This window comes from Lepisosteus oculatus, chromosome 15, assembly GCF_040954835.1.
Source record: "Lepisosteus oculatus isolate fLepOcu1 chromosome 15, fLepOcu1.hap2, whole genome shotgun sequence".
NCBI lineage: Eukaryota > Metazoa > Chordata > Actinopteri > Semionotiformes > Lepisosteidae > Lepisosteus > Lepisosteus oculatus.
The window spans coordinates 25,156,765-25,175,189 of record NC_090710.1 but is presented as its reverse complement, the minus strand read 5'-3'; the positions used below and the strand labels follow the sequence as shown (position 1 = coordinate 25,175,189).

Below are 18,425 nucleotides of genomic sequence, written 5' to 3'. Positions count from 1 at the left end.
ATTAAGGGTTGGACAATACTCAGGCAATAAATTGTTAAGACAGCTCAATGAGATGTTCAGATCAATTGGTTACTAGCACCCAAATAACTAAATGGCCAGACTAGCTTCGTCTAGTTTATAACTTTTCTGATATATCTACAGGTATTTTAGATAACTTGGAGCTAGAACATTAAGTGTCTTATTCAGTATGCGAGCAGAATATTATAGATTTCAAAAGGATCCATTGCAGTTTGCAGAGGATGAATTATACATTGATGCAGAGTAGGTTTAAAGAGGCACAACATTCTGGACTTCAATTATGAATAACTACTATATGATTGTGTTTGATGTTTTGTGACTTTACTTTTTAATTCTTGTTTATTTCAGGCAACACAAAACTACAGGTATTTGGACAAAAATGGAAGTCAAATATAAAATGCACCCAAGACAATACAATATAAGAGTATTAGGATACGAATTTCTTGAAACAATATCAGGTGAATCCAGATTTTACATATTTTTGTGTCAGGTCAGTTATGTTTCTAGAAAGGTTCTCTGCCCCATACTTAAATGTGCTGGGTCTTGGTGACAAATACTGAAAAGCTATGGATCACCATAGAATTACATGTTCAGAGCACTATAGAAACCACAATTATATAGTCTGTATTGCTAAGAAAGTACAAACAGATGTAAATGCTACTAAAGGAATCTCAGCAGGGAAGGGTTATGGTTTAGAAAAATAAAAAGTAAATGACAAATTAAGATGTCTTGAAAATACAATTATATGCTCTGAAGTTGTTCTGTGTGTATTTAAACATAATGGAAAGCAAATGGAGCAGTCAATCTAATGCACCCCCTCTACAAATGTCACCATTTTAAAAGAAAACTAGAGTTAAGAAAAGAAAAGATTGACTTGAAAAGTATGCAATAAGCTCTCTTGTATTTGAATCAAAGTGAAAACCTCTAAGTCTCAAAGAGAGAATATCATGAGGGGATTTTACTCAAACTCTAAGATTTTGACAAAGTCAACCCAGTTCACTTCATCACAGTTGCCACACAACCTAACTACAAATTAAAGGTCACAAATGAAAACTAAGGAGAAGCACATTTAAAACACGGAACAGGGGGCATTTCATCATACAAAGGGTTGTAGGAGTACGGAACAAGCCATGCTGTTGCAGCTGATACCATTGGCTTCAGTACAATGGCAGGATGAGGTCCTGGGAGCAATTACAGTAGATACTTAAAATCAAATAAACAAGATGGGCTTAATGGCCTTCATTAGCCATTCATTTTCTATGCACTTTTTTCCAGGGCAGGGTCGCAGGGGAGCTAGAGCCTATTCCGGCAAACAACTGGCACAAGGCAGGGCACGCTCTGGTTAGATGCCAGTCCATCACAAGGAAGGCACACCCAGACACGAACACACTCCCAGCAGGGCCACATTTCTCAGAAGCTAATTCATCTACCTGTATGTCTTTGGACTGTGGGAGAAGACCAGAGCACCCGGTGGTAACCCGCATGAACACATGCTGAAGATACAGTACAAACTCCATGCAACTATGGGGATTGAACACAGGGGCATAGATCTGTGAGACAGGAATTCTCCTCTGTCCCACTTTGACACACTAATGGTCTCCGCATGAGAGAATTTTCAAATGACCTTATGGTTTGATTTCAATATACACCCACCTAATATCTCAAAGCAATCAATGCCAGAATGCCTTTCCAACTTTTGCAACTTATCTTCAGATAAAAAATCCAAAAAGGAGGACATTCAAGGCAGAGAGAAAATGGAGGAAATGCTTTGCAAAGCACCGTACTGTATATACTAGGAAAAATATTCAGATCCGTGCACAATTTCCACATTTTGTTGCTTTAAAAGGTGAGTAATGACACTTTGTAGTATAAATTGATGTTATGTGTACACAACCTAGTACACACATTCAAAGCCCAAATCAAAAAGTAAGAAGTGAATCTATAATTACCAAGAAAGAAAAAAAAACATCTCATACCTTAAGCGATACTGCAAACATTTGGCCAGACAAATTTGAAACTTTTTGGTTTAAAAAACTGACACAAAGCCAATTTAGTGCATCACTCAGTCAACAACATACTGTATCTATTGTCAAACATGGTGGTGGCAGCATTATGTATATCTCTGCATCTCAATCAGCAGGGACTGGAAAGTTTGTTAAAGCTGATGGAAACATAGATGGGGTTTTAAAACTGGGATAGAAATTCACTTTGCATAAGACCAGTGATTTAAGGCATAAGACCAATGTTACAATGGACTGGCATAAGAATAGGAAATACAGGTTCTAATGTAGCCTGACTTGAATCCTATTGAGAGTGTGTAGAAAACTGGTGTAAAGAAGCGATCACCAACCAAACTACAGTAAGTGTGCTTGAGCAAGAAGTGCCAAACAGAATGGACAAAACTTTCACTAAGTTAGTGTTCAAAGTTGATAGTCTTACCCAAAAAGGCTTTGACACCAAAATTTAAATAGAAATATAGAAAGTCACCACCCCTTTTCAAACTATTCAACTTTTGTTGAAATAAAATAGACTTTTTCCAGTTTTATTTACAAATTGTACCTGGCAAAATCCAAGTGAAAAAAGAAAGCACAGTTTCTGAAAAACAAACAAAAAACATAGAATAATTGGGTTGGACAAGAGAACACCCCCCTGAGTTAATACTTGGTGGAAGCACCTTTTGCTTGAATTACAGTCTTGAGTCTGTTTGGATACATCTCTACCAATTTTGCACACCTAGAGGGAGGAATATTTGCCCATTTCTCTTTACAGAATTGTTTAAGCTCAGTCAAACTGCGTGGTGACCGTCGATGGACTGCCCTCTTCAAAGATTTTCAATGGGATTTAGGTCAGGGCTCTAATTAGGCCACTCAAGGACATTCGCCTTCCTGTCCCTCAGCCACTGTACGGTTGCTTTGGCGGTGTGCTTCTGGTCACTGTCATATTGACAGGTGAACCATCCTCCCATTTTCAACTTTCTGGCTGAGTGCTGCAGGTTTTCTTCAAGAATTTGCCTGTATTCTGGACCACCCATCTTCCCTTCTATCCTGACAAGTACCCCAGTTCCAGCTGAAGAGAAACACCCCCACAACAGGATGCTGCCACCACCGTGCTTCACTGTAGGAATGGTGTTCTTTGGATGGTAAGATGTATTGGCTTTTCACCAGGCGTACCGTTTTGCATTCTGGCCCAAAAGTTTGATTTTGGTCTTATCTGACCACAGCACCTTTTGCCACTTGGTCACATAACCTTTAAGGTGCTTTTTGGCAAAATATAAACAAGACTTGATACATACCAGACTCTCATACAGGCCAGATTTGTGGAGCGCTTGTGATATTGTTGTGACATGCACACAATGACCAGTCTTTGCCATAAAGTCCTGTAGCTCATTGCCATCTGCCTCTTGTTAGCCTCTCTGATCAGTCATCCAGTTTTTTTTTGCTCAGTCATCCAGTTTGGAGGGACAGACTGATCTAGACAAGGGCTGGGTGGTGCCATAAGCCTTCCACGTTTTAATGATGGTCTTGACTGTGCTCCATGGGATACTTAAAGCCTTTGAAATCTTTTTATATGCATCTCTTTACTTGTTCCTTTCCACAACTTTATCTTGAAGTTCTTTTGAAAACACCTTTCCACCCATAGTGGATTCTTTGCTTTGAAAAGTACTTCCAAGCAGTGGAATCCTCTAGAAACAGCTGCTTTTATTCTGAACTAATTTAAATCACCACAACTGATCACAGGTGGAAGCCAATTAGTTTGTTGTGTGATCTGCATGGTGATTGGTTATACCTGAGCAAGTTTACAAATGCAAGTGGAAGGGCGGTGTTCACTTTTCCAAATAAGGTATTTTACTGTTGTAGTATTAATTCATTTTCAGAATGTTTTAGAATTTCACTTGGCTAATGTGGGTTACTCTGTGTAAATAAAAATGGAACAAACATAATTTAATTTGTACAATCAAAATAGGGCCAGTGTCTACTGTATGTATGTCATATCTGACTTGTTTTGTGGGATATAAAATAAGGAAATGTTTTTAGAATTGTGAATTCTTTTTTCTGTCTTCTAAATTGTAGTTTCTTTAATGCATTAAATGTAAACATCCAAGAACAGTAGCTGTTGGTTATTACAACCTAATTATCGCACAGTGATTATTATGTTTTGAAGGAATAACCTGGTAAACAATCTGATGACAAGAGCTACAAATTATAACTACAATCAATCAGTTTCAGTACTATAGAAACTCAATATAATTGTAGATGTGAGTTTGTGTAATGCAAACGAAGTGCAAAATATCTCGTACAATACAGACCATAAACAAACCTGATACTTGGAATTAGATATTTTCTGATTTATCATCCATTCTATACGAGTATGTTCAGGAAACTTTTTTAATTAGATACCTGTTCAAAAGAGTTCTTCTGGAAGTCTTCAAATCCAAAGATGTCCAATATTCCAATTTCAATAACAGAATCTCTAAAGAAGAAAGAGGTATGGATAAAATAAACAATGAAATGTGCATATAACAAGATTTTTTGTCCCACGTATCGTTAAGGCCAAAACCACAATCAAATGAATTCAAGTTCTAAAATAAAGCCATATTATACTGTAAGACCAACATTATATCAACATGAATTGAACCACATGAAGCAGATATCTTCTTTCTCTTGCAGGTGTTGAAAGGTTAGTAAAGAAATCTAATAGGAGTGAAGCAGATGAGACTTCATAAGAAAATATAAAAAGCAGTAACGGGATTCCAAAAATATAGCCATTTTTGTTCACTGTCGTCTTTTAATCTCAGAAATAAAAGAACAAAATAGATACCAAAATATATATTTTTTCGGTTTATTTCAAGACTCTTGTTAGATGGCTTAATGCCATGATAGATAACATCACATATGTATCACCTAGAATTAGTCCCTATGTAGTAAATCAATTGTAATTATCTGTGGCTTGTATTGGAAAAAAAAAGACGAGACCTATGATTGTTAAACAAAACAACATGGTTTCTTTTACAATATATTGATTGGACATCATCATGGTCAAAGAGGTAATGAATAATTTGACTTGAAGCTATCATTTGGTTTTCTTTAAATATTTTTATTGATCTGAATCCCTTGCTTGTGCATGTAGCTAATGATACACTGTTTTTGCTGTTTAAAATGTCCTGCTTTTCAAACATGATATGCAAATCAAAGGTTGCCTACAATTTCGGTTGAATAATTCCTCTGGCATTTTTTCATTCTTTCACATTCTTTTGAACTTTTTAAATAATACACATCATGTAAGAAACAAAAACAAATGTCAGGATTGGGGGCACTTCTGAAATGTAAATAGTTTCATCAAAGCATTTAAAGTTTTCATTCAAGAACCAAAGATAAAATTATTACGTTAGCTAAGATGTGATTTACAGGGTACTCCTGAAAGAATGTTAATCTGTGGTTTTAACATGCTTTGTTGTATTACATGTTACAAGCAAAATAAGAATGCTGTATTTTGTGGGAACATGCGTATGAAGACAGATGGTACCAAAACTGCAAACATTACAAATGTCAGCGGTGCAGCTCATGGTCCTTGGTAATACTAATACTAACACACTATTAAGGCAGGCACATTCAGAAATGATAAGTGTATTATATACTGTCCTACCTAAATATTCGAAAATAACACCCATAGCAGGTCAGTCCATCTTCAGTGGTGCCAACAGAGACACATTGAAGTCCATACAGATATACATATTAGACTACTCTACTTACTGTACATCTGCAACTGCATCTGATGCGATGTTCAGAAACATATCACATGTTTTTAATTGGTTTTAGTTCCAGACAGCAGACATTCTTGAAGCTGTCTGATTTGGCAATTATGCCAAGTCTAATGTTCAGTGTGCCATTAAGCACATATTGAAAAATCATGCTACTTTTGAAGCCACATACTGTACATCAGCTTGCTTTGCCATAGCAAGACACTATTAAGCAGTATAATAAAAACAATTCCTTACACTTATATATCTTGTTTCTGGACACTCCACTCAAAGCACTGATAATGGGGACTCCCCTCCACCACCAATGTACAGCCCCACCTGGATAATGCAATGGCAGCCAGAGAGCACCGGTACACTCACTACACACCAGCTCTCAATGGAGTGCAGAACAGAGTGATGAAGCCATTCATAGATGGGGATATTTAGGAAGCCATGATTGGTAAAGGCCAGGGAGATATTTGGCCAGGTTAACACCACTACTCTTTTCGTAAAACACCTTCGAATTTGTCCATGGAGAGTCAGGACCTTGGTTTTGCATCTCATCTGAAGGAATTATACCGGGGCGTTTGGATCCATACAGACCATAGGGTGAGCACTCCCTACCACGGGGTCCCTAACTCCCCTTCCAGCAGCAACCTTAGCTTTCTGAGGAGGTCTCTCACCCAGGTACAGGTCAGGCTCACACCTGCTTAGCTTCAGTAGGTTGCCACTTGTTAGTTGCTGGGTTATATACTGTACTTTATAGTAGCTGCTGGCTGCTATTGCAGCTAATATAGTTAATATATCTAATACCAGCTTCAGTATAGCTAATAGTATTTCATACCTACATTAAAAAGGCAGTTGGAAAATATCTCAAAACAATCAAATATAATGAAAGGCGCAAAACTTTTGAAATCAGTGCTACAATATTTATGCCAGACTTTACCGAGTTCAGTTTAGATTTAACAACCGCCTTTTACATCAGTATAATGGAGAAGAATATTAACTAAGTTTAGCATTGACAAAATGTCACCTAGACCTCTACTTGTTAAATTAAGTCAATATATCTGAATTTGCCTGCAGCTTTAAAAGATTATCAGGTTTAAGACTGAATTACTAAGGCTCTGCCAGCTAGCCGTTGAACAAACACATTAAAAGTCATAAATAAAACAGATTGCTTACAATTAATTCACTTTAAGCATTACACAGTAGAGTGTTCACAGTTACTGTGCGCATTAATTATTATTCATAAAACAAACAATCCTAAAGAAAGGTGATGTGGCAAATTTTAGACAGTGTGTAAGGTGTCTGACCTGCAAGATGGGTGTTATTTTGTGATCAAGCTTAATTAATTATAAATATTATGGTTACACTTCTGGCCTACAATATTTGTGACATTCTTAGTCAGCATCCTTATATACTATACTACTTGGTGTAGATTGGCCCTTATATACAACTGCAGTTATTGTTCTGTTGCTCAAAACCTGGTCATGCCTGGTAGCATAGTGGTTATCATTATTGTCTCACATCATTTAAACTCTTCTGTTTGATTCCACGGTTTGATTGGCTGCTTTTCTATGTGGAATTAGTTTCTTAATTCCAATTGCTCCCTGTGTGTTAGGGTAGGTTTTTGCTCTGGTTTCCTGCCACCAAAGACATGCAGAATGGGTTTGACCGGCTGCTCTGAAATAGTCCCCTACTGTTAGAGTTTCAACAGATTATCATACTTTGTGTGTTCTTTGTACAAATAGTTTTAAAGTAGCTACTGTATGTTACTAGAGAGAAATACAACCAAATACACTTGATGAGCCACATGATAATAAGACAGTTGCAGATGCATTTCAAGTTAAGTCTGATGGTTTGTGTGACAATAGCTGTATAGAGGTCACATGTAAACATTATGGATGAAGAGTTTGTCTAATGGTAAAACAAAGTATTGGTGAAACACTACTGTTGTCAGAGAGGGTGTGTGTACCACTGACATTGAACTGCTTAGATTGTCTCTGTGTTCCTTCTGTCTCCCTCCAGAGTTTTTCTAGGTTCTCATACACTCACTTTGAGAATTTATTTTGGTAATTGAGGTTTAGAAACATCTTGACCACACAAAGTCATATGTTATTTCTTCCTCTGCCTTTTAACCTCATTCAGCTACTCTCACTGGCACAGAAACTCTCAGAAGAATTTCAAATTCAATTATAACGTGATTAGATGAGTTTTAGATTTCAAATTTGTCTCAACAGGTTAAAGTAGGGATACAGCTATCTAATATACATTGCAATTCTGTTGGGTCACCACAGGGCTGTGTCTTGTCCCCTTTATTGTATACTTTGTAGATTAATGATTGTAAAAGCCAACACACAAATTATTAACACTGTGAATGGCAAAACAACAAGAAGCCCAGAATACCTTCACTGACCCATTCTAAATGGTTTTATTGAGTAGTGTAATGAGTCGTCATTAGAATAAAATATTTTGAAAACAACATAATTTATTTTAGGGCAAATAAAACCATTTATTAAAAGCCCAAAAGAAACATTTTTTTCTTAGGAAGCCTACTGTAGCTGCATTGAGAGGGACTAAAGATTTTAATACATTTCTATAAATCTTTTACTGAAAGTGTCTTAGCATATTAAATACTACAAAATTACACAACAAGAGTATTTGCGGTTATCAGGATAATTAGGTATTATTCACAAAACAAAGAATCCTGTAAAAAAGAGGGCCTGCAGTTTAGAAGACTGTTGGCTTGGTGAGAACAATTGTCATAGGGTGACTAAAATAGTGAACATAGGTAACAAAACCATTGGGGTAAATCAGATCATCTCGAAATGTAATGTAACTCTACAAATGTTCTAAAGAAGACCAACAGCATCATGCAGTGTGTGGCACACCCCCTCCACTGTGAATTTGCATCTAGGAAATGCTGCTCTGTCCCAAGGTGATAGAGTAACAGATACAGGAAATCGTTTAACCCCCTTCAATTTCACTTTTCAATAACGTAAATGTTTATTGATTTTATTTTATTATAGTTTTTACAGGACATGTAACTGAAGTATTATTTTCCTGACCACATCATTGACCATATCATTGATGATGGCTGTTATGTTATATTGTTGTGTTGAACACACAATACATTTGATCTTATTTATGTTGTATTTTATATTATTATTCCTAGTGGATAATAGTAACAAAAATAGTAACAAACACATTTAATATATTTAAACACATTTAAATATAAAAGACAAATCATAGAAACTTATGATACCCTATCATCCCATTAAATAAGATCACAGGGCAACTCTCAGGTCAGCAGCCATAGGAGGAGAGACCTCCTGGAAAAAACTAAGGTTGCTGCTGGAAGAGGTGTTAGTGGGGCCAGCAGGGGGCGCTCACTCTGCGGTCTATGTGGGTCCTAATGCCCCAGTATAGTGACGGGGACATCCTTCGGATGAGACGTAAAACCGAGGTCCTGACTCTCTGTGTTCATTAAGAATCCCAGGGCGTCTCTCAAAAAGAGTAGGGGTGTAACCAAGGCGTCCTGGCCAAATTTCCCATTGGCCCTTACCAATCATGGCCTCCTAATAACCCCCCTCTATGAATTAACTACATTACTCTGCTCTCCTCCCCACTGATACAGTAGCTGATGTGTGGTGAGCGTTCTGGCGCACTATGGCTGCTGTCGCATCATCCAGGTGGGGCTGCACATTGATGATGGTGGAGGGGATTCCCATTACCTGTACAGCGGTTTGAGTGGAGTGTCCAGAAAAGCGCCATATAAGTGTAAGCAATTATTATTATTATTAACTCAGCAAGTTCTATTTGTAGTTGGCTCAGTGTTTCAAATCCTTAACAGCTTTATATGCGTGTAGTAATAGATTAAAATCTAAGTTTGGACAACATATGAAACCAGGTAAAATAATAATATGTAGCTGCATCTATTTACTGTCAAGAATTCCCCATTGTTTGTAAAAGAAATGTTCTTTCAACTTTGAAGACCCCACAGATTCCCTCTAATCACCTTTTTAATGAGAAGTGTCAAATGTGTAGGCTCCAGTTTTTAACTGGGACTAATATATTACAAGGGAGACAAGTTTTCCAATTCATTATCATGTTTTTCTTACCCATTGCTGTCTTCATGTCCCTGAAGGTAAGAGTTGATGCTATTCACTAAAAAGCTGAAGAGACGGCTATACAAAGACTTTGCAAGAAGATCCCTGTAATGATTTGCCATTTCAACTGTATGTCTTCTCATAATTACGTCACCTATAATAGATAAAAGAATATCAAATTTAGAACATCATACTTTTCATACCATGCACTTTTTTGAAGCAGCTGACAAGGTACAAGTTGAGAAAAATCTTGAATTTTGACCACAAAGAGCACGTCTTGTGTTTATCTTTAAACTGATAGAACTGACAAAGGAAAATGTTGTTAATGCTAAACTGGATGTACAGCAATTCTTATTTCTTCTTAAAAGCACAAGAAATCTCAGATTACTCTAAAAGTGTGAACTCTGGTATAGAAAAATATTTTTTTCCCCCCATTTTCACAGAATACACCCTTTCCATATATTATTTATTATCCTTTAAATGGTTGCTTACCACATAACTAGGGAAACAGTATGCTTATCTAATCACATTCAGTAGAATTATATAAAAAAAATCTATAACAGTAGACAGACCATGTGTGCAACAAAAATATATGCACAACTATATGGTATATAAGCTGTGGGTGAAGATAGGACCAAAAATTATTCAACTATTTACAAATCCTGAGTTTCCACTTGGGTAACAAGAAATGATAGCTTGCTAGCTTGTTCCTAAGGGACTGTCATGTAAACAGAGAGATATAGCTTTTCAGCTCCATGCTTGGTCTCTGCCTTAAACAACAGTTGACACAAGTGAATTTCCAGATCGGTATCCATGTGGCAGAAACACCTCTGACTTTGCCTGGCAGATTACTCTGATTCCATGGCTCTGTCAAGTGAATGTCATGAGCTGTACTAACGTCACAGTCAACAGCTACATGTCCCTTCTCAGCAACAGTATTTACCAGCTGAGATGAAATGTGATTAAATGATGCTGAGTTTCTAATTTTAGACAAAAGGTCACTTTGCTTGTGTCGGTGTTGACTGAAAAACCCCAGTGAACTAGGTTAACAAATATTTATTTCAATGCCATTACACATTTCTCCAACAATAGCTATTTATCTTAACTTAAAGAAATTTACAAGTAAAAGTCTCATATTCAGTTATGATCTAGTTTTTTCAATGCATGCTAGAAATTACATTTAGTCTTCAACCCAAAATGCTGAAATTAAATTACTTTCATTGTTAAATAGCATGTCTCCAATTAGGAAAAGTGGAATTCATTGAGGGACCCATCTTAAAAAATTAGCTGAACCGTAAAATTGCTAAATTAAAATACTTTGTAATGAAGACTTACCTTTAAAGTACTGCACATCAGATGTCAGTGCAGATCCAAGTTCATCAGATGCAATTTGTAGCATGCCAGCAACTACAAAAATAATGTTTTATTAATATTTCCCAGGAAAAAGAAAAAACTTAATGTAAACTATGTTAACCAAAGTCTTCATTTTCATGAGATTTATTAAATCAGTTTGCCCGTTGTGCGACAGTATTACTGTGATTAAATCAATTAAAAACTACAAATGCTCAGCTACAACCACAAATGCATTACAAAAGTCTTTTAAAAAGGACTAACTGAAAACTTTGACTCCAACATTGATCACCCTTGCATTTTTGACAATACAAACATATTAATGATGAAACTGAAAAAAAATAGTTTTACACCGACAGTAACCACCCAAAAAAATGAAAATAGTTTTGCTGCAGTGGATACATCAAAGAAATAAACAAATGCAAAGGATTTTATTTTTCATTTTTCTTCTCACATTTTAAAGGTACTTCTTATGAAGAGCAACCTCTACCCTTGCATAGAAAGTTCTCCCCCTTCTGGAGTAACTTGATAATGGCAGTGAGCCAGGAGGTCACACATCACTGACCTTGTTCCAGCAACTGCTGTTCTGACACAAGTGCTGTCTCAGCGTCTGTCAGAGCCGTGAACTGAATGTCTCCAAGGTGTAGGATCGCAGAAAGAATCACAAACATGTTTTCCACCTCCTTTAAAACAACAATAAGCATAAATGAATAAATAATAAATGCAAAAGCACTTAACAAAAATGCAAAGAAGGACAGATTTTAATTTTTGACAGACCAATCATCTAAAAACTTATAAAATCCTTCTTTAATTAAGAAGATGAAAGAATTGAGCTCTTGACTACAGTACATCACTTCTCACTTGGTCTTAAACACAGCAGGCTTAACACATTATTGCTAGCTTAAGGTTAAAGGCCTCCTATTTGATTCTCCAGGACTCTGTTAATTACACTGTTGTATCAGATTTATTTAGCACTCAGAGGCCTGAACTTCTTATTGGTTCTAGCACATTGTAGACATAAATGAGTAGATAAATTAATAAACAATATAGTTTTTATTTATTATCTCTCTTTATAATTGTTTTCCTAAGAATGCTTCTAATTCTGTCCTTTTTGTGTACAAAACCCTTTCTGTAAAACATGTGACTTAATACACTTAACATATAGATATGCAGTGAAGTAAAATCACTCTAAAATGGATCATGATTCATAACTTCTTAAAATAAGTTTCAAAATATAGGGACAGAGAATTATACTCTTAAAACAAAGAAAGTCCATATCTAGAATAGATAATGGAATCAGTAGTGAATGGATAGTAACAGTTTGAGGAGATTTTGCTTGAAGCACTCAATGGGTTCATCCCAAGACTAAGGAAATCAAAAGCCAGGAAGCAGGGGCCCAAATGGTTTATAAAATCAATTAGAAAAAATAAAAGGAGTAAAAAAGAACAATGTCCAGTTAAGGAAATGGAGATTAATGAACTGCAAGCAAAGGTAAAAGTATATTGGAAAGGCAAGGGCAAAACAGAAAAGAATATTGCTGTGTGGGCTAATATACAGTACAAGACATTTCTTTTAGTATTATACCAGGAAAGGATGAAATTTCTCAGAGATAACTACAACCTTCCAGACAATGAAAGACAATAAGCTGATAAATTAAATGAATATTTCATTCAAGAAAATGACAAAATGCCTCAGGTGGAAAACCGAGAACTTTCAATATAAATAGTGCTTGGATAGAGTAGGCAATAGTAAATACAGGTACTAAATCACAAATCTTCCAGGTGTGATGGTATTCAATCAGTTCTGCTTTAAGAATTCAGAGGTATTTTTTAAAAGCTGTTAGCAAAACTCTCTCCACTGTCACTCTAGACAGGGGAAATACCCATAGACTGGAAAACTGCTAAACCACCATCCATCCATAACAAGGGTGATAAATTGATTGCAGTAAATACAGACAAATAACCCTTACTTTTAATAGGTTATATAAACAGCAATTAGAACTAAAATAGATGTTAATTTCTCCGACAATAGCATTATTATAGGATATCCTTCAATGATTTAGAAGATTTTGAATGCTTTGCTTACATAATGTGTTAACGTTCTATGAATAAGCTGTGGCAGTAATTGACACAAAATATAATATATGTAGATTTTTAAAAAAATTTAAAATAAAAATAAATAAAGATGAACCTAAATGTATAAAAATGTGGTAAATAACTCTAGCTTGGAACAAAGAAGGTTAACCGTACTCATCCTTTAAAACACATGCAGATTTATAGCAATAGTAATAGAGGTTCAAATTACACATCAATATTTCAATATACAATCTCAATTTCAGGAGGTAAATTCATAGGGATCATATTTATTACAAAATCAATTAAAATATCAACTATGAGAAGTCTGGCAACAGCTGTAATTGAATTGAGCAATTACATTAAAAGATTGTAACATGCTGAGTACCATAGAAACAGGCTGCCCCCTACTGGCTGCACATTCCCATCTTTTCACTGTCAGCTACCATGTGTTAAACAAACCAAGGAACTGGAAATCAGGAAATCAGAGAAAAAAATCCATATCTGACAAACAGAGAGTGTTATTTCCTTGGACAGTATTTTGGCTAAAATAAAGTTAAAGCAAAACAGTAATTGATGCTTCCCAAGGGAACAATTAGTTTTTTTTAAACTTAGTGCTCCAAACTTCACAGGAACATCATTGTGTTCTACAGAAAAACAGCCTATTACTGTACACAAGTTTCAAAATAGGCTGGATCACATACAGCTGGCAAAACAGTACAATAGTATGATGTCTTGTCTCAGGGGTTTCTCTCTGTATTGCTTTTGGATATCCCCAGTGTGTTTACCGTAGACGAGTTACCTAACAATTAAACAGACTGGATAGGGCACTCACCAGATGCTATACCAATAGTGGGCTACTCCATAAAAATGTTCACATTATGGTTTTTCATCTGACATTGATTAAAACCAGACAGCAAAGGAAGTTAAAGCTAACCCACAAGAAGCTCTGTAATTTTAGACAGCAATAGTTTACCATTCTCTTCTGGTTATCCACAACCTTTTCATTAATTCAAAGCATTTGGTAGTTGAAACTAACTGGGTTGAAAGTATTATTTATATACGGAACAATGATCAAATCCATTACTTTTTTTTTACACAAGCTGTGTGAAAACTAATTTGATTTAAAAAGGTAGAAGGCAAGTAATCACCTGTGGGTCATGGTGTAAAAAGAGATGCATATCAGGAGGGTTTAGAAATTGTGTGAGGAAGGGGAACATTCATTTCTTACATCTGTTACTGTGTCAGGAATGTAAAATATTTTCAAATTTGTCATCATTCAACCTGTCTCCACTGTTAGTACGATGAATTCAGAAGTGTTCTACACAGATAACTCAGAAAATATTACACTGTTAAATTTCTGAAGGCTGAGCAGTTAAAACCCAGTACAGAAAATATTAACTGAGAAATCTGAATGAAGTTGTCTGGAGCAAGACATCGAAATATAAGTATTTTGGTTCATTTTTCTCTTTTGGACACATCTATGGTAATGGTAAATAAAACATAATGTCATACATATCCATTAAAACAACTGTAAATATAAATATAAATATAAATATAAATATAAATATAAATAAAGATGGTGAATGGTCAATTCCATTATTTTAAACATGATTGTTAAGCAGGTTTTATTAAGCAATTGGCAACGATTCACCGAGATAAGATTGGCACTACTCTGTTATCTGCAATACACATTCTGAACAGAGCATGAGATTATATAAATAAATTGTAAGTGCTGTATGTCATTTTATCTTGTTAAATATCAAAATGTTGTACTTGAATCTTCCGACCCTTTTGACTTATGTTTCTGTTACAAAATGTAGATTGTTTCTTAAAAATAAAAACAGGCTGCTTTGGTCAGATTAAAATTGAGGTACTGGAACCAAAGGGTCTGTGCATTCCTTCCCTAACATAGGCCACATTCTCTCTTGGTTTTCAAATATATCCTTGGTGCCATCACAGAGAATGATAGCCTCCATTCACTGAAATACCTTTTGTTATCATGAGGATGAAGTATGCAAGAAATATCCCATCAAGAAAGTTACTCTACCAGACAAATGATTATATAATACCTTAAGAAATAATTAATTATTTAGGGTTAGATCATTTTAGACTTTCTGTTTTATCTATCAGAGAAGGTTTATCCAGTGCCATTCATAAATATGTAGTAAGCACTGTGATACTTTTATAATAAAAGAAATACTCACTACATGCCTTACTCTAACCATCACCAAGTGGCTATTTTAAAATGATGAAGCAATCTGAACATGAGTCTTTTGCAGAAAAATTTTAACATCTCAAGCTGTTCCCAGGGAAATAACATGAAATAAATGGGATGCAGCCACTAGTGGTGATGAAGGCAGGCAGTGATCTACTGATTCAAGCATCTGGCTACCAGGGTGGGGGTGGGGAACAGTCAGCGGGTGGGGGGATGGATAATCGTCCACAGACATAGAAAACATGTTTGTAAAGAAACAGGACATATTGATCCGGAATTGTAATCTGTGTTTTCAGTGGCTCAGGCAAACATTACAGGACAATAAAATTGGTATTAACCACTTTAATCAGATAAGGGACTGCCAAATACACTAATATATAACATGCTGTGATACCACACTGAATGCGGTTATTAACTGGATAATGCGTACGTACACCCAGATTAGAGAGCAGAGGAGTACAGATGAGCCCTGAGCACCCATATGCTCTCTCTCCAGCCTGTGCATCCTGACATAAGAGGAACTGCAATAATAAGCAGGCATATTATCATTATTATTATTATTATTATTATTATTATTATTATTATTATTATTATTATTTATCATACTGAAAACACTTCCAATTTGAACAGAATGTGTAATATGATGTAGTTTGTCTGGTCTCTGATTGCAGGATTTGAAAAAAAACATACTTAATATGTACAATGCTTTGAAAAATGTAGTTCTAGCAACATCGGTTTAGTATAAGGATATTTTCTGCTTTTAAATAAAAAAAAGACATTTACTGTCCTTCACAGAAATATAACATTGCTGGATATTAACTCAGAGGTTAAACACACCTTGGCTCTTGGCATGTCTGAATAACATTACAATGTAAAAATGGCTGATTTAATCATTTTGTGTGATGCGGTCCTCTATAAGTAATAGCTAATAAAGGAAAGGATTAGCTTTTTCATTATTACTTGACTTACGTGGTTGTAATGCAGTAAGTAACATGCCTGTAATAAGGATTGTATCAGACACTCTTATCCAAAGCTGCATCAGCCTTAGAGCATCAGGACGAGCCATGAAGAGCCTAACCCAGCGGACACAGGGAAAAAGACAGGACGTCACCACGAACAGAGTGCTTGTCCTTTGCAGGGAAGACATACATACTGTAAATAGAGACACCGGTTCATCTACCCTGCTTGTCTTTGGAAAGTGGGAAAAAAACAGAGCTCCCAGAGAAAAAAAGTAAAACATATAAACTTCTTACAGAATACACCTCTGTGCAAAACTGAACCCAGGACCATGAGGTAACAGTACAAACCACCATGGTACCCTTGTTACATAATAGTATGTTAGAAAGTGGAAAGATATAAAAACTTTGTAGTGAAGATCTGGATCATCACAAATATAAAAAATGTTCAAGAATGTGTTTTTCCTGTGACTCAATTAAATCTGTAATATATCACATTTTTCCATACTGCCATTATTATTATTTGTTGTTGTAACAGTGCTGTCATTTAATAGTAGCAATAGTAGTGATAGTAATGGCATTTCAAATGAGACTTAAAATAGCCTGCTGTATGACTTAGTAAATTCTCAACTAAGGCAAGTTATAAAGGGAACCAAGTGTATTTTTTTATGCTCTCAGATAATCTGTAAAAATATTGTCTTGCTCATACAGTCCTCAATAAAGCAGTGAGACCTGACAATGAAGTTTGCAACCAAGAAAAGCGATGCTGAAAGAGGGATGCTGAAGTAATCCTGAGTTTTGACTTTTGCTGTTTTGAAAAAGAAATTCACGATAATAGAAAAACCCCATGGCCTTTGCTGTATTAGACATAGGAAGTGCATATTCTGTACTTCAGTTGAATTGATGACCATGAGCTCAGTGTACTGCATTTTTGTATTCACAGATAATAAATGTGATCTTCCCACACTGGTGGGGTGTTTATTTCAAAGAAAATGCAGAACAATGAAGACTTTTAAACTCGTGTGACTGATGAACCTGTCTGGACAGGCTCTGCTCTTTGAATATCATGTTACAGCTAAAGAGAAGGATTAATCAGAGCACAAAAAAAAGCAGACAATGACTTGCTAATTGGAGTTGGAGCTCCTCTCCTGAACGTGAAGAGCATTAAATAAATAACCTCCAATGCACTCTCTATACGCACTGCAACTCACTACCATCAACTCCCGGAGAAGTGCTTAGACAGAAAACTTTTCACAGCTATAAAAGACTTACAACTACCATTAGCATTTTCCCAGTCAATAAAAATGTAAAACATATTTTTTTGGAATTCATAAATACACCAGCTCATTAAACTCATCCCATGTTTATGTACAGTATGAGCTTATTTTTTTGAAAAACATTTTTATTGACCCTACAGTAAATTAAATGTTGTTTTTTTTTCGAACAGCTGAAGTTTGGTTTTATAAAAGTGCTCCTGTGCTGGTTTTCTCCACAATAAACAGTAGCTTTACTTTGATATGGATCTGTGGCAGCAAGTGAATGAGGACTTGTTTTCAAGGCAATAAAATACTGACGTAAAGTGCTGAGAACAGGCTTTTCACAGAACATACCAGGTTGTTGAAACCCAAGGCCCTGAGGGCTTGTTTTAGGGCAGCACATTTTTCTCTATTCTGCACGTTTGTTGTTGCCGCAGTGTCTTCTAGTACATTTTGGTTCAAGTACCTGTAACAAACAAAGATGGAGTTACTGTAGTAGCTGGAGCACACACTGGGCAAGAAGTATTTCTTTTTAGGCGTGCTAGTTAGACAAGTTTAATTGAACATGTTATTGGACATTTTTAGAACATTAGTAAACTTTTTTTGTGTAAAATGTCAGTGTCAAAAGTAGCTTTGATATTAGATATTATTTAAGTGACATTTTACATTAGTGGTGGTACTGAAAAGGCTTCCTCAAAAAAGGAAACTA

At 35.7% G+C, this 18,425-nt stretch overlaps 1 protein-coding gene across 3 annotated transcripts in view; it reads right to left on the bottom strand.

Annotated features, from left to right (window-relative positions):
- myo16 (myosin XVI) overlaps window positions 1-18,425 on the bottom strand; it is a 154,578-nt gene that overhangs the window by 62,388 nt on the left and 73,765 nt on the right. For all 3 annotated transcript variants that reach the window (XM_015364436.2, XM_015364435.2, XM_006639256.3), the window contains exons 17-21: window positions 18,071-18,182; window positions 11,780-11,897; window positions 11,200-11,271; window positions 9,877-10,018; window positions 4,416-4,488 (exon numbers count right to left, since the gene is read on the bottom strand). In XM_015364436.2, coding sequence (XP_015219922.2) covers window positions 4,416-4,488; window positions 9,877-10,018; window positions 11,200-11,271; window positions 11,780-11,897; window positions 18,071-18,182 — 517 coding nt within the window. The remainder of the gene's footprint in view (window positions 1-4,415; window positions 4,489-9,876; window positions 10,019-11,199; window positions 11,272-11,779; window positions 11,898-18,070; window positions 18,183-18,425) is intronic.